Source organism: Daucus carota, chromosome 2 (genome assembly GCF_001625215.2).
Source record: "Daucus carota subsp. sativus chromosome 2, DH1 v3.0, whole genome shotgun sequence".
In the NCBI taxonomy this organism is placed as follows: Eukaryota; Viridiplantae; Streptophyta; class Magnoliopsida; order Apiales; family Apiaceae; genus Daucus; species Daucus carota.
This window is the reverse complement of record NC_030382.2, coordinates 4,227,985-4,252,029: the sequence shown is the minus strand read 5'-3', so window position 1 is coordinate 4,252,029 and position 24,045 is coordinate 4,227,985. Positions and strand designations below refer to the sequence as shown.

At 35.4% G+C, this 24,045-nt stretch overlaps 2 protein-coding genes across 3 annotated transcripts; both read right to left on the bottom strand.

Annotated features, from left to right (window-relative positions):
* Nucleotides 1-9,142: 9,142 nt before the first annotated feature.
* On the bottom strand, nt 9,143-10,016 carry LOC135150240 (uncharacterized). The gene is made up of 2 exons (XM_064086382.1): nt 9,942-10,016; nt 9,143-9,539 (listed from the first exon to the last, which is right to left on the bottom strand). The coding sequence occupies exons 1-2, from the start codon at nt 10,008-10,010 to the stop codon at nt 9,165-9,167; spliced, it is 444 nt and encodes a 147-aa protein (XP_063942452.1). The 5' UTR covers nt 10,011-10,016; the 3' UTR covers nt 9,143-9,164.
* A 9,216-nt stretch (nt 10,017-19,232) lies between these two features.
* Nucleotides 19,233-21,234, bottom strand: LOC108192644 (probable polygalacturonase). Of its 2 annotated transcripts, none has more exons than XM_017372887.2 (3): nt 20,885-21,234; nt 20,216-20,336; nt 19,233-19,608 (listed from the first exon to the last, which is right to left on the bottom strand). In XM_017372887.2, exons 1-3 carry the CDS (start codon nt 20,981-20,983, stop codon nt 19,592-19,594), a joined length of 237 nt encoding a protein of 78 aa, XP_017228376.1. In that variant the 5' UTR covers nt 20,984-21,234; the 3' UTR covers nt 19,233-19,591. The 2 variants fall into 2 exon arrangements, with proteins under 2 accessions (XP_017228376.1, XP_063942340.1); XM_064086270.1 differs by lacking the exon at nt 19,233-19,608 and adding an exon at nt 20,025-20,109 and having other exon boundaries at nt 20,885-21,045.
* Nucleotides 21,235-24,045: the final 2,811 nt, after the last annotated feature.

The window sequence follows — 24,045 nt, the reverse complement described above, 5'->3', positions numbered from 1 at the left end:
TATATCTAATACCATGACGTTATTAATGCATATATTGACCACCAAACACAATGATGAGTGTCACGCCCCAAACCAACACACACACACGAATTGATATAATATGAACAAGAGACAGATAAATAATAAATCCGGAAATTAGGATTACATAATTTAAATCCCAAAAGGGTAACCTTTAGTTAATTACAAGTCCAAAAAGGTGAAATAAAGTCCCAAAAGATCTTATAAGTTCAGAGTGTGGATCAGCCCATCTAACTAGTACAAAACATAATAGCGAAAGCCGCTTATATCATATATGCTACCTTCGCCCTTAAACAATTCTCTGCGTAGCCAGTGGTCGATTTACGTGCTGTTTGCTTTGTGCGTACCATATTTGCTAGCTGTAAAAGGGGTTAAATACGAGAACATGAGCAAAGACGCTCAGCAAGTACTAACAGTCCTGAACACATGGCATCATAATAATATCAAAGGTGTCCGAAACAAATTTAAGAATAAATGATAAAGCATTCATTAAGGTTCATGATAATATGATGAATGGACATGGCAAAACACATGGATAATCATGGTATAGAAATCATGGCATCGTGGCAATATGGCAACATGTTATAATCATATCATCATCAAAATTCATTTTAGGACGCTACGGATTACAGCCGGTGATCAGCCGCGAAGTAATCCCGAACCGCGCTGGGTTCTCAAATATAATGGGATCCCTAGGCTATATGTGAGCCTAATAATATGTGAAAAGGACTTGCGTCTAGTCCAAATCACTAAAGAAAACATTTTATAATTCATTTTGATTTATAACATGGATGCCGGAAAAAGGTTTATATCATCTTTTATTGAAATATGGCAAAAGGGTTCAAGTTCACTAATAATGTGTCAACGCATATTGGACTTAAGGGGATAAGTTCCAAAGTCAAAAGAAAGTCAATTCTATCAAGTGTTATTCGGTATTTATGAAAGTATACGTGTCATGGTGTTATTGGAAGTTTTTAATAGGGAATCTAACATTTTGGGTACAAGTGTAAGGATATATTTGAAAGGAAGGTACTAGTATGATCGGAATTTTTATGTCAAGGTATTTGCGAACATAATAGGTATGGTGATTATCGCAACTAAATATTCATAAGGATTTATGAGTTCACGGGTGCACATATATTTGCAACAATTGTAAAGTTAAGGATGTAGTAACTTGCCTTTGCAAGATTCTGAGATTATTCAATCTTGATGGTACGAGCTTTTCCTTTCGCCTCGGAACCTACACATTATATTAACCTCGTCACTAAACGGCATTTTAAGTCTAATTTATATTACACGCGCCTATTCTCTAGTTACGTAACCTAATACTCTATTATTAGCTAACTATCGCTATAAGAGTCATTACACGTACTTAATTTTAGGTATACATGCTCATTTATACATATGAAAGACAATTAACATAATCATGTATTCACATACTCCACATAGTCACATAATTCACATAGTCACATAATGGCATGGCATGATTTATTAACTATATATATATATACTACATACTTAAACTCCTAAACACATAAGCAAGTAGCACATAAAGGCTAATTTCTAAACTTCTAAACTCCTCATACTGACCTTATCTTAATCCTAAAAGTGCTTGCAAAACTCAGCCCTTATACCCTTGACAATCATGCAAGAGTTGCACTTACAACTCTCCAATGGCTCTCTAAGGTTGCTCTCGGTTACTTAGTGAAAATAAGATGCTCTAACTAGGGCCTTCACTCTAATTTACTTCTAATAGGTTTCTAAGACTCTAAACTTACTTGTGCAATTGATACAATACAAAGGCCTCACACAAATTGGTTTAAAATGTTCAAAGGGCACAGTGAGGTTCTCTGTTGCAACCTCTCTGCACTACCTGCATCCTAACTGAGATAATTTAATGTGTACTAAGTGCATTCCTACCAAATCAATTCCCATGGATTCCCAACTCTTAAGGCTATCTCTCAGACTTGGTTTCACTCCAAGGCCCCATATGAAACTTCCCAGGTTATTACACAAAGTTGACACTGCTGAAAACTACCCTGTTTCCCAACTGCCTTGTGTTTACTGATTTAAAACTCTGTTTTCTCACTAGGATTTGGGTTCTAATGGTTTGTTAGGATTTCTTAGGGTTCACTAAGCTCAGTTAAGCCAAGGCCCCATGAAGGCCTCACTCATGACAAGGTGAAAACCTCACAAGAACACAGATTGTTCAATTCTGCCCTGTTTTGGGGTATCTACTGTTTTGAGTGTGTATACCTACCTAAATGCAGGGGCTTTGGTGATTTAAGACTACTGGAATCATAACAAAACTCACTCCCAACTCCTGGACACTTGGGACCAGCAAAACCCAACCAAATCAACACCAAAACTCCTAGTTTCTATGTGCAAAAATCTGTCCAGTGCTAGTGTGTGCCTCCTTCCACCTTATCACCCATCTTAACACCATTCAACAACAACCAAGCCAACAACTCTAGTCTATAATCTATATACCACTATTGTATAGCCTTATACAAGAAATTACAACACAAATCAAGCCTCAAAAATCACATTACCGAAGCCAAAAATCACAGCAGAGCAGAGCAGATTGGTTTTCAGCATTTCTAAGCATGATTTCGATCTAATACTCCATATAAAATCACATAATACATCAAAACTGAACATGACTAATCATGGCACATATTATACTAGCATTTTATGGCAAAAACCGAGGCATGCAATGATCAAAAACCAGTTTAAAAAGTGACAAAATCAGCATACACTTTATACTATGAAAATCATGACATGCACTTATAAACTCTAACTTTCTTGGCAAGATCTTGACATGCAATGTTTAAAACTTTGTAAAACAATCTTGTAAATACTGAAACTCAAAGATCCCAGCAAGAAACATCTCATTCCATCCACAAAAATCATCCAAATCAATGGATTCCCTTCGGCTCCTTGGGAGTCATTGCCGAGGGCTTGAACCAAGGTTATGGCTTGACAAATGGGGGTGATACACTCCCTCAAGACCACTCCTTGTCCAAGTATTTAAGCCACAATGAGTTCAACTCTAGGTCCATGAGAACCAAAGTCGAAAACTCTTGGCTTGATGACATGCAAGTACTCAAACTAACCTTAAATGGAAGCTTGTGACTAGGAGATGATTTTTCTCTCTTGGATGAGTGGTAAATTATGTGTGTATATGAGGTTATGAAGAGAAAATTTTAAGGGTTTGGGAGGGGGTTTCTACTCAGCTGAAATGAGAGAGAGGGAGGAGAGTTTGGTGGGTTTGATTTTGTGTGTAGTGTAGTGTAGGAAATGATGAAGTCTTGTGCTTTTGACTAGACTAGAAGTGAGTGGATTTGGGTAGTTACAATTCTATCCTTCTAGTGGCTTTAGGTGAGAATGCATGCAAGGTTTTAGTGGTAATTACAAGAGTCAAATGGTGTGAATAGTCGGTCATGCCCTTGGACTCTATTCTCTACCAAAATGCATGCAAGGGTACTAGTGTAATCTTATAATTACTAAAAGTATGAATAAAATGAATGGATTTTAATAAATAAACTACAATTCCATAAATCATCAAATTAATACTATAAATACTATGAGATTTTACAAGTTTAACAAAATCATGATCAAAAATTTTGGACAAAGAAATATTTTTAAAAGCATTTTCAAGTATTACACTCTAATATATAATCTATGTATAAAAAGAATTTACACACAATAATACACATAATAATTCACAACAAAACGACTTTCCACTACAATTATATATGTATATCATATCACGTAATCGCTCGCATTACAATTTACCACTATTTACGATAATCTCTACTATTATTAAATCGCGTAGCCGCAACTATTAAATTAACATCGAATCGTGCAAGATAATTAATCGCGTAGCTAAATTTCTTGCATACGACTATTTATACACGAAATATAATCTAATTATGCCATCAAGTCATGTATAAATCCCAATTATCACTAAATCACGTAACAAGAAATCTTACTCGCGTACAAATTATATCGCGTAGAAATTATATTAGTGATACTTGCAATACCACATAACAAGAGAATATTTATATATATACACATATAACGATTCCACGTATCGACATACTAACATAGGATATAAGTATCGTGCTTATGAAGAAGTTCAAAATTACCGGTTGTTACATCCTCTCCCCCTTATAGGATTCTGTCCTCAGAATCTAGGAGAATAATTGAGGATACCGATTCCGCATATCAGACTCTAGCTCCCAAGTGGCTTCTTCTACCCTTGGATTCCTCCACAACACTTTTACCAAGCTTACTGATTTCTTCCTAAGTTTTCTTTCTTGCCGATCTAGTATTTGTACGGGATGTTCTTCATATGATAAATCAGTCTGGATCTCCACTGGTTCACTTTCTATCACATGATTGGCGTCCGGATTATACTTCTTGAGTAATGAGACATGAAACACATTATGCACGTACTGATATTGTGGTGGCAATGCTAACTCGTAGGCAACTTTTCCAACTTGGTTCAAGACTTCAAAAGGTCCAATGTATCTTGGTGCTAGTTTTCCTTTCTTACCAAATCTGGTCAAACCCTTCCACGGTGATATTTTTAGCAATACAGCTTCCCCAATTTCAAACTTCACATCTTTTCGAGCGGGGTCCGCGTACTTCCTCTGTCTGTCTTGTGCAGCAATTAGTCTCTTCTTGATTACTGTGATGGTGTCCTTCATTTGTTGTACCAATTCAGGTCCTAAAACCTTCCCTTCTCCAACTTCATCCCAATTCGTCGGTGTTCTGCATTTCCGTCCATATAAAGCTTCGTATGGTGGCATGCCAATGCTGGAATGGTAACTATTATTGTATGAAAACTCCACAAGGGGTAAATGTTCGTCCCAACTTCCCGAAAAGTCAATGGCACAGCTTCGCAACATATCTTCAATGGTTTGGATTGTTCGTTCGCTTTGGCCGTCAGTTTGTGGATGATATGCCGTGCTCATGTTCAACTTCGTCCCTAAATGTTCTTGAAATTGCCTCCAAAATCTCGAATTGAATCGTGGGTCCCGATCTGAAACTATTGATATAGGTACACCATGTCTTAACACGATTTCGCGTACATACATATGAACTAGTCTGTCTAAAGAAGATTTCTCATTAATTGGAAGAAAATGTGCCGATTTCGTAAGACGGTCAACTATTACCCAAATTGCATCGTGTCCAGAACGCGTTCGAGGTAATCCTACTACAAAGTCCATGGCAATATTTTCCCACTTCCATTTTGGAATCTTCAATGGCTGAATCAGACCACTCGGTCTCTGATGTTCGGCTTTTACCCTTTGGCATGTATCACATTTTGAAGTCCATTCTGCAATTTCTCTTTTCATGTTCGGCCACCAGAAATTCTTCTTTAAGTCTTGGTACATCTTGGTGCTTCCCGGGTGAATCGAAAATCTAGAGTTGTGTGCTTCTTGCAAAATTTCATTCTTCAATTCAGTCACATTCGGAATCCAAATTCTTGATGAAAATCTTAACACACCTTGCTCATCTTTCTGTGTACAAATTTCTTCTCCCGTCAACTGATTATCTTCTCGAGTTATCACTTCGTCTTGATATTTCTTTATCTTCTCTAACAGAGTTGGTTTAAAGGTAATGGCATAACACATTTCTTCTGCCCCTCCAAGTTCACAAAACTCTAATTGCAACTTCTCAATTTCATTTGACAACTCCTTTGGCATTGAAATCACATTTAACTTCTCTTTTCTGCTTAATGCGTCCGCTACCACGTTGGCCTTCCCAGGATGATATTGTATCGAACAATCATAGTCTTTGATCAACTCCAACCATCGGCGCTGTCTCATGTTTAGCTCTTTTTGAGTGAAAAGGTACTTCAGGCTCTTATGATCTGTATATATCTCACATTTCTCCCCGTACAAGTAGTGTCTCCACAATTTCAAAGCAAAAACTATCGCAGCCAATTCTAAATCATGAGTTGGGTACTTCTGTTCATGTGGCTTAAGTTGTCTCGAAGCGTACGCTATTACTTTTCCATGTTGCATCAACACACATCCAAGTCCTTTGTAAGAGGCGTCACTGTATATCACAAAATCTCCCTTGTCATCGGGTAATGCTAAAACCGGTGCAGTTACTAGTCTTTGCTTCAACTCTTGAAAACTACTTTCACACTTCCCCGTCCATTCAAACTTCTCATTCTTCCTTGTTAATTTGGTCAATGGTACGGCAATCTTCGAAAAATCTTTCACAAACCTTCGGTAATATCCTGCTAATCCCATGAAACTCCTCACTTCTGTTGGCGTCTTTGGTCTCTCCCAATTCATCACAGCCTCAATCTTTTCGGGGTCCACTCTAATCCCCTCACTTCCAACAATATGTCCTAGAAATCTTACTTCCGTCAACCAAAACTCACATTTCGAGAATTTGGCATACAATCTCTCCTTTCGCAACACTTCCAACACTCTTCTCAAATGTTCTTCGTGATCAGCTTCCGTCTTTGAATACACCAAAATATCATCGATGAAAACTATGACGAATTTATCTAAATATTCCTTGAATACCCGATTCATTAAGTCCATGAAAGCAGCCGGTGCGTTTGTCAATCCAAAAGCCATAACAAGGAATTCGTAATGTCCGTATCGTGTTCGAAAAGCTGTCTTCGGTATGTCTTCAGCCTTAATCTTCAATTGGTGGTATCCCGACCGTAGATCAATTTTCGAAAAACAAGAAGCTCCCTTGAGTTGGTCAAACAGATCATCAATTCTAGGCAAAGGGTACCTATTCTTAATCGTCAATTTGTTCAATTCTCGATAATCTATACAAAGTCTCATACTCCCGTCTTTCTTCTTCACAAACAAGACCGGTGCGCCCCAAGGTGAAACACTTGGCCGTATAAATCCCTTGTCTAATAGCTCTTGTATTTGCTTCGCCAATTCCTTCATCTCTGACGGAGCCATTCTATAAGGAGCCTTCGAAACAGGTTCGGTGCCGGGTGCAAGTTCTATTGTAAACTCGATTTGTCGGTCCGGGGGTAAGCCAGGAAGTTCTTCGGGAAACACATCTATAAAATCTCTTACTACTGGAATGTCTTCAGGGCTAGAAACTTCTTTACTCTTATCAATTACATATGCCAAATACGCCTCGCATCCCTTCCGAATCATCTTCTTTGCTTGCATCGAAGTAAGAAATCTTTGAGTTTGCCTTTGACCCTTGAATGTTACCTTCTTGCCTTGTGGTGAACTCAATACCACCCTTTTATTCTTGCAATCTATTTGAGCATTAAAGCTTGTCAACCAATCCATCCCTAATATCACGTCGAATTCGCCTAACTGGAAAGGAATAAGACTCGCAGGAAAAACGTGTCCGGCTATCACTATTGTACAATGGGGGCACACATGTTCTACAGATATTCTATCTTGATTAGCTAAGACAACAGATAGGGGTTCATGCATCAATTGGGTTTCACAATTCCACTTATCAACAAAAGACTTCGAAATAAATGACCTTGTAGCTCCCGAGTCAATCAATACTTTAGCACTAGCAGCGTTCACAGAAAGCGTACCTGAAACTACATCAGAACTTTGAATTGCATCCTTTACATTCATGTTGAAAGTCCTTGCTTGTGCCGGATAGGTCAAAGCTGGATGAGATGAGGATGATGCCATTTGAGGTTGATTGAAAGGCATTGGAAATGATGGTGCTGGCATAGGAGTTGCTTGATTCATCGGATACGGCGTAGCAGTCATTTGTAGCAATTGATTGTTAACCGCTCCTTTGCATTCCCTTGACACATGTCCTACTTTACCACACTTGTAGCACGTGACGTTGGCCTTCTGATTCTTACATTCATGAGCATAGTGGCCTTTTGCGTGACACTTGTAACAAACTACATTCGCCTTGTTGCAAATCCCCGTATGCTTCTTATTACAAACTTTACACTCCGGAATTGATCCTTGCGGGGGTTTCTGTCCACTCGATTGAGATCTGTTTTCTTGTGACTTGTTCCCAAATTCTCTCTTCTTGAAGTTTCCGGGTCCACTTTGAAGTTTAAACCTTTGATTAACTTTTTGATTCTGGCCCTTGTAACTTGTGCCTTCTTCTCCCGATTCAAATCTTCTCTTTTTGTTGCCCTTCTCCTTCTGATTCTGCTCACTTTCGCCTTCAATTACCATTGCTTTTTGAACTACTTCAGCATAAGTAGTCAATTCAAAAGCTACCACCCGACTTCTCAACCACGGCTTTAGTCCTTGTTGAAATCTCTTCGCTCTCTTCTCTTCAGAATCAACATACTCTCCCATAAATCTAGATAGTTCAGTGAACTTCTTCTCATACTCCCCAACTGTCATATTATCTTGTTTTAATTCAAAGAACTTCATCTCCATTTGTGTTTGCATATAGCGAGGAAAGTACTTATCCAAAAACATTCTCTTAAATCTGTCCCAAGTAATAATTCCTTCGGGTTCTAAAGCTTTTGTTGTTTCCCACCAATAGTTCGATTCTCCTTTAAGAAAATAAGCAGCATACTCCACCTTCTGATTATCTCCAACATTTGTCAAGGCAAAAGCCTTCTCCATCTCTTTTAACCAAGCATGAGCTTCAACCGGATCTTGAGTTCCTTTGAATTCCGGGGGTTTTACGGATTGGAAGGTTTTGAAAGTGGTGACATTTCCTGGAGGTGGTTGTGGTGGTTGCATTTGTTGAAGAAGTTGTTGTTGTTGGGCAATAGTGGCTGTCTGTTGGCGTACCAATTCTAGAAGTTGTGTTATGTCAAGGTTCTGGTTTGCGTTTCGGTTTCCTTCTTCCGTATTTTCTCGGTTATTAGTGGGTCTTCCTCGAGCTCTTTTAGGTGCCATATTCTGAAATAAAAGTTATACAATTTTAAATGATACAAGGTTACGGGATTATTCACAATTATCATGGTATGCAGTTCGATATAAACAATAGAAATGATGCATGGTTATAAGCAAATTTAAAGAGCAATATAGGAATCAAGGAAAGTGCATTGCTGAATTAAAACATGGTTCGAAACGAAAGGTACGAATGTCAAAGTACGAAATACGAGTACAGATCTGAAAATAGTACGAAAGTCTAGAAACAGAAATAAACATCATAGTGATAAAAGAAACAGCCTAAGCAACTAAAGGTCACGTCCTCTAGTCCTCGTCCTCCTCCTCGGTCTCCTCCTCACGGGTCCTAGGGATGTTAGGGGTCGTGTCCTCACGCAGCATCTTGACCATGCTCCTAAGTTCATCCGCTATCATCTGCACAGTGAGCTGGCTGGACCGGTCACGGTGTACTGGCATCTTCTCCAACCTGGATGTGGCCACCTGGATCAATGACTCAAGCCTAGAGATGGTCTTCTCCTTAGGTCCGTCACCCATGATATGATCACTCGAATAAACCTCCTCAATGCGCTCCATGAGCCTGTCATACTTCCCTTGGATAGTGTCGAGCTCCAGCCTCAAGTCAGCATAGACAGAAAAGGGAATAGGTTCAGGCGGCGGGACCGAAGATGAGTGCGCACGTTGCTGTCAATAATATATATATATATATAAAAGGGGTTAGATACGATTAAATCGAACGACGCATAATAATACTCCCGATATATATAGATATATAATATACTTATACACCCTCTGATCCTAATTGGGCTGTCCAGGGACTCTAAACCTCGCTCTGATACCAAAAATGTCACGCCCCAAACCAACACACACACACGAATTGATATAATATGAACAAGAGACAGATAAATAATAAATCCGGAAATTAGGATTACATAATTTAAATCCCAAAAGGGTAACCTTTAGTTAATTACAAGTCCAAAAAGGTGAAATAAAGTCCCAAAAGATCTTATAAGTTCAGAGTGTGGATCAGCCCATCTAACTAGTACAAAACATAATAGCGAAAGCCGCTTATATCATATATGCTACCTTCGCCCTTAAACAATTCTCTGCGTAGCCAGTGGTCGATTTACGTGCTGTTTGCTTTGTGCGTACCATATTTGCTAGCTGTAAAAGGGGTTAAATACGAGAACATGAGCAAAGACGCTCAGCAAGTACTAACAGTCCTGAACACATGGCATCATAATAATATCAAAGGTGTCCGAAACAAATTTAAGAATAAATGATAAAGCATTCATTAAGGTTCATGATAATATGATGAATGGACATGGCAAAACACATGGATAATCATGGTATAGAAATCATGGCATCGTGGCAATATGGCAACATGTTATAATCATATCATCATCAAAATTCATTTTAGGACGCTACGGATTACAGCCGGTGATCAGCCGCGAAGTAATCCCGAACCGCGCTGGGTTCTCAAATATAATGGGATCCCTAGGCTATATGTGAGCCTAATAATATGTGAAAAGGACTTGCGTCTAGTCCAAATCACTAAAGAAAACATTTTATAATTCATTTTGATTTATAACATGGATGCCGGAAAAAGGTTTATATCATCTTTTATTGAAATATGGCAAAAGGGTTCAAGTTCACTAATAATGTGTCAACGCATATTGGACTTAAGGGGATAAGTTCCAAAGTCAAAAGAAAGTCAATTCTATCAAGTGTTATTCGGTATTTATGAAAGTATACGTGTCATGGTGTTATTGGAAGTTTTTAATAGGGAATCTAACATTTTGGGTACAAGTGTAAGGATATATTTGAAAGGAAGGTACTAGTATGATCGGAATTTTTATGTCAAGGTATTTGCGAACATAATAGGTATGGTGATTATCGCAACTAAATATTCATAAGGATTTATGAGTTCACGGGTGCACATATATTTGCAACAATTGTAAAGTTAAGGATGTAGTAACTTGCCTTTGCAAGATTCTGAGATTATTCAATCTTGATGGTACGAGCTTTTCCTTTCGCCTCGGAACCTACACATTATATTAACCTCGTCACTAAACGGCATTTTAAGTCTAATTTATATTACACGCGCCTATTCTCTAGTTACGTAACCTAATACTCTATTATTAGCTAACTATCGCTATAAGAGTCATTACACGTACTTAATTTTAGGTATACATGCTCATTTATACATATGAAAGACAATTAACATAATCATGTATTCACATACTCCACATAGTCACATAATTCACATAGTCACATAATGGCATGGCATGATTTATTAACTATATATATATATACTACATACTTAAACTCCTAAACACATAAGCAAGTAGCACATAAAGGCTAATTTCTAAACTTCTAAACTCCTCATACTGACCTTATCTTAATCCTAAAAGTGCTTGCAAAACTCAGCCCTTATACCCTTGACAATCATGCAAGAGTTGCACTTACAACTCTCCAATGGCTCTCTAAGGTTGCTCTCGGTTACTTAGTGAAAATAAGATGCTCTAACTAGGGCCTTCACTCTAATTTACTTCTAATAGGTTTCTAAGACTCTAAACTTACTTGTGCAATTGATACAATACAAAGGCCTCACACAAATTGGTTTAAAATGTTCAAAGGGCACAGTGAGGTTCTCTGTTGCAACCTCTCTGCACTACCTGCATCCTAACTGAGATAATTTAATGTGTACTAAGTGCATTCCTACCAAATCAATTCCCATGGATTCCCAACTCTTAAGGCTATCTCTCAGACTTGGTTTCACTCCAAGGCCCCATATGAAACTTCCCAGGTTATTACACAAAGTTGACACTGCTGAAAACTACCCTGTTTCCCAACTGCCTTGTGTTTACTGATTTAAAACTCTGTTTTCTCACTAGGATTTGGGTTCTAATGGTTTGTTAGGATTTCTTAGGGTTCACTAAGCTCAGTTAAGCCAAGGCCCCATGAAGGCCTCACTCATGACAAGGTGAAAACCTCACAAGAACACAGATTGTTCAATTCTGCCCTGTTTTGGGGTATCTACTGTTTTGAGTGTGTATACCTACCTAAATGCAGGGGCTTTGGTGATTTAAGACTACTGGAATCATAACAAAACTCACTCCCAACTCCTGGACACTTGGGACCAGCAAAACCCAACCAAATCAACACCAAAACTCCTAGTTTCTATGTGCAAAAATCTGTCCAGTGCTAGTGTGTGCCTCCTTCCACCTTATCACCCATCTTAACACCATTCAACAACAACCAAGCCAACAACTCTAGTCTATAATCTATATACCACTATTGTATAGCCTTATACAAGAAATTACAACACAAATCAAGCCTCAAAAATCACATTACCGAAGCCAAAAATCACAGCAGAGCAGAGCAGATTGGTTTTCAGCATTTCTAAGCATGATTTCGATCTAATACTCCATATAAAATCACATAATACATCAAAACTGAACATGACTAATCATGGCACATATTATACTAGCATTTTATGGCAAAAACCGAGGCATGCAATGATCAAAAACCAGTTTAAAAAGTGACAAAATCAGCATACACTTTATACTATGAAAATCATGACATGCACTTATAAACTCTAACTTTCTTGGCAAGATCTTGACATGCAATGTTTAAAACTTTGTAAAACAATCTTGTAAATACTGAAACTCAAAGATCCCAGCAAGAAACATCTCATTCCATCCACAAAAATCATCCAAATCAATGGATTCCCTTCGGCTCCTTGGGAGTCATTGCCGAGGGCTTGAACCAAGGTTATGGCTTGACAAATGGGGGTGATACACTCCCTCAAGACCACTCCTTGTCCAAGTATTTAAGCCACAATGAGTTCAACTCTAGGTCCATGAGAACCAAAGTCGAAAACTCTTGGCTTGATGACATGCAAGTACTCAAACTAACCTTAAATGGAAGCTTGTGACTAGGAGATGATTTTTCTCTCTTGGATGAGTGGTAAATTATGTGTGTATATGAGGTTATGAAGAGAAAATTTTAAGGGTTTGGGAGGGGGTTTCTACTCAGCTGAAATGAGAGAGAGGGAGGAGAGTTTGGTGGGTTTGATTTTGTGTGTAGTGTAGTGTAGGAAATGATGAAGTCTTGTGCTTTTGACTAGACTAGAAGTGAGTGGATTTGGGTAGTTACAATTCTATCCTTCTAGTGGCTTTAGGTGAGAATGCATGCAAGGTTTTAGTGGTAATTACAAGAGTCAAATGGTGTGAATAGTCGGTCATGCCCTTGGACTCTATTCTCTACCAAAATGCATGCAAGGGTACTAGTGTAATCTTATAATTACTAAAAGTATGAATAAAATGAATGGATTTTAATAAATAAACTACAATTCCATAAATCATCAAATTAATACTATAAATACTATGAGATTTTACAAGTTTAACAAAATCATGATCAAAAATTTTGGACAAAGAAATATTTTTAAAAGCATTTTCAAGTATTACACTCTAATATATAATCTATGTATAAAAAGAATTTACACACAATAATACACATAATAATTCACAACAAAACGACTTTCCACTACAATTATATATGTATATCATATCACGTAATCGCTCGCATTACAATTTACCACTATTTACGATAATCTCTACTATTATTAAATCGCGTAGCCGCAACTATTAAATTAACATCGAATCGTGCAAGATAATTAATCGCGTAGCTAAATTTCTTGCATACGACTATTTATACACGAAATATAATCTAATTATGCCATCAAGTCATGTATAAATCCCAATTATCACTAAATCACGTAACAAGAAATCTTACTCGCGTACAAATTATATCGCGTAGAAATTATATTAGTGATACTTGCAATACCACATAACAAGAGAATATTTATATATATACACATATAACGATTCCACGTATCGACATACTAACATAGGATATAAGTATCGTGCTTATGAAGAAGTTCAAAATTACCGGTTGTTACAATGAGAATATTTAAAATGCCATGACTTTGCTTAATATGAGTGAAACAAAAAGAAGAAAAAAAAGGCTGTAGGTTCTTGTTATTGCATGTACGAAACAAATGATTGTATCTTCATTCTAGTGAATAGAAAGCTTGTTTTTTTCATTTATAAATCTTTATACAATCAAGTGATTTTATACTTCTATATTTGATTAAATGCCGACCACCTTTTCAACAAAAAGAACTTATAATGCTCCCCGCTCAAATTATCAATTGCTTTTATAACTTGGTGTAAATCAGACTCAATTAGTTCGAAAAGTACATATATGTCTTTAAATTCTCTTTTAGAAGGCGGCAATAAGATGTGTTTGATTTCCACTATGTCTGGATGACGTAGGATTCGACTTATTACTACTATATATGTTTGTTCCAACATATTGGAAATCCAATTTAGCAAAAGTTGGATCAAACATATATACTAGTAATAAGTTGACTCCTACGTCATCTAGACATAGTGGAAATCAAACACATCTTATTGCCCCCTTCTAGAAGAGAATTTAAAGACATATATGTAGTTTTCGAACTAATGGAGTCTGATTTACACCAAGTTATAAAAGCAAATGATGATTTGATCCAGAAGCATTATAAGTTCTCCCTTTTAGTGATCGAAAATAATTGATTTTCTACTATATATAGAGCTCTTCTCATCTTGTATTTTTAATTGACACATTATCTTGACATATTACAATGCTTTATATATAGCTTTACAGAATTTTCTAGAAATTATTTGATAGAAATTTCAACGAACCTTTAGATAATTCTAATTGCTAAGATTACAAGATTCATGAACTTAAATTTATTATAATCTTACTACATATACATGAATGTAAAACAAGCTCAAAAACACTTGATGAATGGTTTTGATACACTGAATAAAGATTTATAAATAAAAAAATCTTTCTATTTCATTAAAATAAAGATAGAGTCATTTGTTTGGTATTTCTTTTATGTCCTTGAATTTTCTTTTAAATAAAGTAGAAAAGTTGAATTTAATTTTTAGACATGCCTACATGGTCATTAAGATTTTATATTGAGAGTGCATTTACCAGTATAGTTATAAATAACTATTATATTTTAGAATTATGTTTCAGTATATAGTGAAATCAACAATGTGTAGGTTGTTGTGGGCGGATTGTAGTGGGTGTTGTAGCTACCCGTGCCTTCAAATGAACTAACGGTCCAAAACTTAATATTCTTAGATCCTCTGAATATTCGGAGATTCATGGCTTTCCTAGCAACATAGCACCGAGCAACATGTTTGATTTTGGTTTTGATGGTAGTGCAAAACCAAAACCAAGTTGGAATTTGAATTTGAAAGGAGGAAGATAACAAAGACCTAATCTAGATGCAGACTTTGGACGGAGAGGCACCAATGTTGCTAATTATATTTGTAGATGGTTAACATGTCAATTCTATGTTGGCCAATTTGGGTTTCAGGCAACACCACTAGTTAACATGTCAATTCTATGTCATTCCAAAATTTATTAATTTATGATATCAATAAAATGTATAAACGGAAAGGTTTGTAATCTTAGCAGACAAGTCCTTTGGTGATAACCGAGTTGTTCTTGAATTAATCATGTCAGCAATGGCATCGTCGTGTTTCGGGTTGTGTCAGATGTACCTGACCTTAATTAGGATAAAACCTGTATAGCTTATATTTCTTACAAGCCTATAACCCGTGCTATGCTCTATGGTAGTTTAATAGTTAATAATTCATTATATGTGTTTAAATTAATAATTTATTTTAATATGGTGTTGGCGAGATTAAAACATTAGAGTTACATCAGCATTTCAGTGAAATATAAAAAATTCATTGTAACGTTTCTCATCAATTTGTTTTTTTAATTAAAGGTTCTAATGCGTGTCGAACTACAAACTAACGACCGAACTCTTACAATCTTTTACATTTTAGCATTAATAATATAGATTAAAGCTCGAGCTTTAGTTGCCTTTTCCTTATGGAAAATGTTTGGTGCACATAATTATGTACAAAACCAACAACTCTAATTAAAACCCACCACATGGGCACACACTACATGATGGGTCCGGTTCAAAATTTAATGTGGAAAGTAGCTTCATGTTACCTGCCAGCGAGCTCTAGCCCTTTTTCTTCAAAATAATTTAGTTTTGTTTTACTAATGGTGGGTCCGAGTTTTAATAGACTACTTCGGTCTATATTTTTATTTTTTCATTTATTCATTGATGAAATACCGCCTTTAAGATGTATATCTAATTTGGTCATAGAGCACAAGCCTTCTTGTGTCAGATATATGTTTGGCTCATTGGTTTTGATGAAAATTTTGACATATATCTATGGAATGCTCTTAAACCTATAAAGCTCTTCTAACTTCACCTCTTTCCATATTTACCTCAAAACCTGTTCAACTTTTTTGAGTTTGTCACTACAAAAAAAATGACAAAACCGACCGCAAAAAACGGCCGTTTACGTCAGAAAACGGTCCGTTTATTATGCCATTTATCATTGTAAAATCATTTTCCCATTGAGGCCAAATTCTTTATAATAATGGATGCTAAGTTTTTAATGACTCTATAAATTATGGGAAGCTCTTTTAGACAATACCTGGGTATTTCTTTTATGTCCTTGAATTTTCTTTTAAATAAAGTAGAAATGTTGAATTTAATTTTTAGACATGCCTACAAGGTCATTAAGATTTTATATTGAGAGTGCATTTACCAATATAGTTTGAAATGACTATCATATTTTAGAAGTATGTTTCACTATATAGTGAAATTAACAATGTGTAGGTTGTTGTGGGCGGATTGTAGTGGGCGCTGTAGCTACCTGTGCCTTCAAAGGTATATTAAAATAGGAAAATTAATTATAATACAACGTATCCTCTTATTAAATAATTAACTTATATTTAAAAGAGTTCTATTTTATGTTATATGTTGTGTTTATCTTTGCATAAGGTGGATTTTCTTTGGTCATCTCTATTATTTTATTGACATTGAAAATTGATAGTTTATTGCATAAGGTGGATTTTCTTTGGTCATCTATATTATTTTATTGACATTGAAAATTGATAGTTTACCTTAAAATAATTATTTGGCTTTTTAGGACATAAGCCAAACATCCTCATTTCCTTCCAAATTATCCTGACACAGTGTACGTATAGGTGAACAATGGTCATGCTAATTGTAATGTGATCATACCATGAGTTACACATGTTGTACATACTTCTCAAAAGTGATTGTATATGATTATAGAAATAAATTTATGTCTGACCTACATATGCATATGAAAGTCTTCATGAGACTTAATTAGGCATATATACATCTTTGCATCATATATAGGTGGTGTTTGTGGTGTTTGTTTACGGCTTAAAAGCCCAGCTGGATTTATAAGTTAGAAGCACATATTCATATTTATGCATATTTTAGCATTTTCTTCTTTTTAGCTTTCCACCATTCCTTTTTCTCTCATTCATACCATAAAGACCATAGCTCAAGTACAAGAAAGGTTTTCACAACATAATCATCTCATATAATTTTTGAGTGTAGCACCCTTGTATCCAGAAAGCATGATGATAGTTTCTTGGTTAAAAAAAAAACTCCTATACGAATATTTTTCATCAATATATATGAACATAAGAAATTTAAATAAATTAATAATAACATATTATATTGGGTTGACAAACCGTGTCAACTAGATCACTTGAGAATTAGATCAATAATAAAAGAAAAACATTATATTATACAAAAATAAATTGTGCTTTCACATTTATAGTTAATTATTAAACTAAAGCTTTTGGGCTCCTGTGGTTAATACTAAGCTGATAATATAGAGACTTTTGAATAGTTGTTTTAATGTAAGGACTCTTGACCTTGTAGTGTCCTAATTGCTATCACTCCCAATATAACTATGGGATCGAGTATTTTGTTTTTAAAACAAAAAACCACACACTTATAATATTGAGTTTTGTCCGAGTAGTAGCTAAACTCTCCATTGCATTCTTCTTCTTGTTTACTTAATTATTGATATTAAAGTAGTTTCGACTCCCGCCATTTATAAAATTACATGGAAGAAATTACGGCATTCACGGAGGTACATAACTAATAACTAGTATTGAACAACATTATAATACATAGTAGTTTAATGACAAAAACCGCCTTTATCACCTATAACTATATTAAAAAAACACCTCCAATATAAAATACTAGAGAGAAATTTGTGTGTCACCACACTATTTATACTTAAAGAAATTTGTGTGTAGACCCCTAGCGCTGGGTTGTTAGACAGAATGCTTGCATTTGAACCAAAAGATAGACCATCAACTGAAGAGGTAAAATAAACCTTATTCTTGGAATCGGTCTATTTACCAGTAGTGTTTTGTAGGTTGATGCATTATTTAGTGTTTTTATCTTTGTAGGCTATTTCAATAACTTAGCTTGTAATGTTAAAGAGAAAACCTTATGCACAGCCAGTTTCAAAGTTGGAATTTGAATGTGAAAGGAGGAAGATAACAAAGACCTAATCTTGACGCAGACTTTGGAGAGACAATGAAGGAGGACGGATATGGGGAGCAGCTCCCGATGGTAATATGGTTTTTACAAACATAGCGAATACTACAAACATATCTACAACAGCCCGGGCATGGGTGGCATACTGGACGCTAATTCTGGGGATATTATTAGCATGGTTTGTAGCCAAATTATATAAAATAAGTTAGTTCATTACTATATGTTTGTGTATGAAATAGCGTGGTTTTTTTAATTATATAAGTGTGAAAACACAATTTACTTATCACAGTAGATATTTTCTTTTACTTGTATAGATTGAATTTTGTAGCTATCTAATTGACACTCTTGGTTAAGACAATAAAACATGTAATTATTATTTTATTTATATTCATATTGTTGAATAATATTCATATATGAGATTTTTATGTTATTAACACTATACCATAGATTGCATTTAGCAACCCCTGAAAATAGTTGCTATATTATAAAAAATCATTGCGATAGACGCTATTCCAATGATTTTCAAAAAATCGACCGTTAACTTTGCCCCGTTGCCATGGGGCCCTTTTTGCAATGAATTAACATATATAATGCAACAAGTTCAAATCATTGCCAGATCCACATATTGCAACAACTTTTCTTCTATAGCAATGCTATTTAAATCATTGCTTTAGTTTGTTCTTTTATTGCAACAAAATTTGCAACACTTTCTTTATGGTTTAACATTGCCATATAGCACCTGTGGCAACAAATTTTGGTCCAAATGCATTGTTATTTAAATATTCACAATATCAAAAGCAACCTTTAAGGAAACATTATAATCATATATTGCAACAGAATGAATAAAAAAATTGACATGACCATTTAAAATATATATCAATCCACCATTAAAGGTTCAACACCAACAAATCCCAAAAACAGTACTAATGCTATTACCAACCACAGCTATGATCATTCCTAGACAACCACAACCAAGATCAGTACCATAGTTACTAAATAAAAAAAACAATTTCGAGTTTAGAAATGAAAATAGGCCAAAATACATGAAGTACATCAAACTTTTGACAAATGGGCCAAATCTAGAACATAGTACTACTAATCATGAATAAGCAGCTGCATTGCTATTGGCATTCGACTCATGTTAATTCTGACCACCCGCACATAATTCTTCTCAGCCAAATGTTCAAGGATTGTCTTCAGTTTTTGTTAAGTTTGTCCTCCATATCAGAAGCTTTCTTAAAGATCTTCAAGTCCATTGATACCCTGCACACCAACAAGTATATAATCATGTCATTTCTAAGTAAGAAAAATAAATAAATAAATAAATAAACTGTCAACTATCTAAAACACTTGTACAACTTAACTATTTTTAATTTTACATTACAATACATAGAGTTGTATTGCATGGCTATATATACACTACAATATGATGATCGAAGGGAAAACACTTGTATCGGGACTTGCACTTTTTTTATATATGTTTCCCATTAGACTTGATATATATATATATTCTTATAAACTCTTAATCATGGAGACTGCCCTGTAATCTTTAATCAATTTCTACTTAATTCTACTTAATAGACTATCCAGTAATCTTTTAATCATGGACTCCTAGTACACTAGTAGCCCACCAAATATAAGCATAACTATACTCTGTAAATATTTTAAGAGTAATCAACCAGGTGTGGTCGGCTGTAGTTTAAACAATGAGAACTGAAGTGCTCCCACCAACGGAACCCTGGCTATCTATAGTCCCATTGTCACCTGTGCAGTAAATTAATTCATCCATAATCCATAAGAATAACATACAGAAAACAATAAGTGCTCAAAAGAAAACTGCATCTTCTAATATGAAAGGGTGCTCCACTACCTGTAATTACAACATCGACTAGATTATTTCCTGTAATCAGGCTTCGATACCTACCACCAGGAAGTTCAATACCTCGTCCATATGATGGTAAGGCGTCAACAACCTCCCAGTGAGCATTATCCTGCAAAATGAACTAATATCAGCAGAGGATTTATATTGTGCAATTTGGAAATGATGCATTTACAAAGTATATTATTTAGTTTATACAATACTTGAACAAATTTCTTTTCTTTAGCTGACAAAAGGTCGTCTAGCTAGTGTTTATCTAACTGTATATTAATTAATTCTTTTTAAAGACACAACTGGCTGGTGGTTCCTTTTGGTACCCACAAAAATACTAATTCAGCTACAAGCCTACAAACAAATGTCCTCTCTGATCAACAAATTATTTCATTCATGTGAATTTTATTTTTTACTTTTCCTCGGACATGTTTAAACCTGTATTGGAAACTAAAAGGGAGAGAGAAAATATTAGGACTCTGACTATAATTTTGTGAATTTTCCTCTTCCCTGTAGTATAGTCAATTTTCCTCAATATAACATTTTTATTGGAAACTAAAAGGGTGAAAAATAGTAGGACTCCAAAGAAATGAGATGCTTCATTAATCAAAACTTCCTAGTTGCCTGTTAGAACAAATCACGCTGATAGCAAAGAAAACAAAAGCAAACCTGCTCATGAGAACCATAAGCAATTATATCCAGAGCTTCATTCCAGTCTGTGGGACCAATAGGACTGGCAAGTGCTCTCAGCATCAAATGCCATTCCATGTGAAGATGGGGCTGATCATAATTCTCTCTAAACAATCTTATGAAAATCACAATCAAAAGACAAACAATGAGATCCAAAGATAAAACACAAGACTTTCAAGTCATAATTAAGGAACATGAAGAAAAGAAAATAAAATGATATATAACCCATCCTTACCTACTAACTATCGGGCCAGACATAGATCGAAAAGTATAAAATATTTTGCCATTAGTATCTTATACATTTCACTTACTAAAACCCTTGCAGATCATGGGAAGCAACAATCCCATTTATCTCACCAGTTTAGAAGTGAAAGAAGTATAGTAGCAAACTAGTTCATTTTACAATCATTACAGGGTAGGTGGTTCATCTTGAATTGGATACATCATGCTTAATGTTGTAAAAGTGACATCAACCTACCTCAAAGAAATTATTAGATATCTAAAATATTACAATTATAAATCATTACAGGGTATGTGGTTCATCTTAAACATTATTATCAATATGAGAACTACTTTAGAAAAATCCAAAGCAGGAAGACTTGTCTACAACTATAATCAAGGGCTCAAGGCATGTGGGAATGAAATTGCTTAATAAGATTCTGCTCACTTTGCCCAAAATTACATTGGCGCCAACTCAACCAAAAGATGAACCATAACAAAAAGGTTCGAAAATTTAGTTTCAAGGTAATAAAATACACACCCATTCTCTAACCGAACGTCTCAAAGTAGCCCTTGCTTCCCCAGGCTTCCCACAATCACAAGAATCAATCTATAGTCTTGATATCAACTAAAACCTGCAAAACTACAAAAATCCAAAAGGAGACTGATGATGAATCCTCTAGGAGACCTATTCTCTTGGCAGAGTAACAAACAAACAAAGAAAACACCTAAATTACCAAACAAACAAACAAAACCCCTAAATTACTAACTCATCATTAAACAAATCAATGACCTAATTAAGAACATAAACCCTTAATTCATCAAATATTAGACCTAATTAACAACAAATAATCGATTATATACATGTACACACTCAATTAAGTACATACACAAACTCAAGTAAACACACATCTAAACGATTACATACTTTGAGTTATTAAGGAACGAAGATGATACCTCTCTATCGCTTACTTTCTTCCATCTCTTTGCCTTTTCTTCTCCATCGCCTTCTTCCTCACTCACTCTTCCTCGCCTTCTTCTTCTCTCTCGCCTTCTCTCTCTCTCCTCCCTCTCCAGCCTTCTTTTTCTTGAGTCGACTGAGTGTTTGTGAGGTTTCCTGAGTCGACTGGGTGTTTGTGAGGTGAGGTAGACTCCCTTTTACTTTATTTTGATTAACCGGGCAAAAAATTTTATTTATCCCCCCTGTATATTTCGTTGGCCCGCCAATTTTTTTGTTCTCAAAAATATCATCTACCGCAATGCTCTCCGCTAACGTTGCAAAAGATGGTTCTTGTTATACATCATTCAAATCTTTTAACGAAAATTTGATTTTATTGTAACGATTTTTTCGGCATTGCAATAGAGTGATTTTATTTTTTCAATTGCAACGATTTTGAGAAAATTTTCTTTTGGGTGGTTGCTAAATCCAATCTATGGTATAGTATATTCAATGAGATTTATCTCATTATTTCCATCATTCTCTATAGGAATGTGGGCTACATTATCTTATTTTTTAGTTTCTTAGTGTTCCATGTGTCCATTGTACTAAATTTCAGACAACAAATTTCTTACTCTAGTATCTAAATTTTGAAAGGTGGAGATGGGATTTGTAAGTCTAAAATGTCTAGGTATAAAGATTATGTAATAGATATTTGTATCACAGTGAGGGCTAAACCTAAGGTGGTGAAATGACTCGGACTATTTTTTTAACCAAAATGCATTTTTGGTTAATTCTTAAATCACAAAGATATATTCAACCTCCCGATTCTCCACTAATTGATGGACCTCAGATTATGAAGAGGTAAGGAGGAAATTATGAAATCCCACTACACCATAGATGGCATATGGTAACCCCTTGAAAATGTTGCCAAATGGCGTAAAACCATTGCAGTATAGTCTATTGCAATGTTTTAGTAAAAGATGACCGTTAACTTTGCTCCCGTTACGATAGGGCGATATTGCAACAAATATAGTAACATATAGCAACGACTAAAGTAATTGCAAAAGTGTCATATGGCAATGGTTTTGAGTCTACAGCAATATGTCAGTTAATTGCATTGAATTAAACCATATTTGGCAACAAAATAAGTGCAACAGCAATGCTTTTAGAATTAAAGGGAGAACAAATGGCAACAAATTTCACGTTACAGCAACAATTTATAAGATATAGCAATGCGTTTACTAAAACATATCACTCATAATAGCAACAGTTTATAGTATATAGCAATGAATTTTAATAAACAAATTGGCATGACATGTTTGTTTCCATTACAATCCACCAAATAACTTGGTACAAAACAAAAACCAACCAAGTCATCAACATTGGCACATAACCACCAACTCAAAATGGACTATTAAAATGGACTATTCCAACAACATTCTGACAACCATTAAAGTTCTAAAGTTTGGTGCAAAGCAAAATGACAATCACTTAATAAGTACAGAGAAAGTCTACTTAATTAGTTCATAAATTCATGCACCAGAATTCTGAAAAAAAAAGTACTGCATAAGATCTGAAGCTATCAAATAGCTCCCTCGTCTTCATTTCCACCCAACTCCGCTTCAGCCCCATGATCAGTGTTGTCGTCAGCCAATAGTTCGTCAATGTCAATTTGTAAAGAAGTCATTTGAACAATCTTCTCCAAAATATTTTTCAGCTTTCTGTTCATCTTCTCCTCCATTTCACGAGAAAGTTCTTCTCTTAGCTTGTCAATTCTGCAGATCTGTTCTTTTCTCTTTTCTGCATCTTATCTAGCACTATTTTCCTTGTCCTTCCACTTCTCCCAAGAAGCCAATTAGGCGCATGATTATCAAAGTCTAGTTCCACCGAATCATGATCACTGACTTCTTCCTCTAAATTATCACCAGCTTTTTTCTAAAAAAATGAAAATAGCAATAGTTAAGAAATGACAGATAACACA

Bases quoted from the DNA above. Each gene is read 5' to 3' on its own strand.
- LOC135150240 (XM_064086382.1), bottom strand. From the start codon at position 10,010: ATGGTACGCACAAAGCAAACAGCACGTAAATCGACCACTGGCTACGCA. The intron at 9,540-9,941 runs GTAGCATATATG...TATTATTGACAG, and splicing joins AGAATTGTTTAAGGGCGAAG to CAACGTGCGCACTCATCTTC.
- LOC108192644 (XM_064086270.1), bottom strand. From the start codon at position 20,983: ATGGAATGGCATTTGATGCTGAGAGCACTTGCCAGTCCTATTGGTCCC. The intron at 20,337-20,884 runs GTTTGCTTTTGT...TTCATTTTGCAG, and splicing joins CTTATGGTTCTCATGAGCAG to GATAATGCTCACTGGGAGGT. The intron at 20,110-20,215 runs GTAGTGGAGCAC...TTTACTGCACAG, and splicing joins AGTCGATGTTGTAATTACAG to GTGACAATGGGACTATAGAT.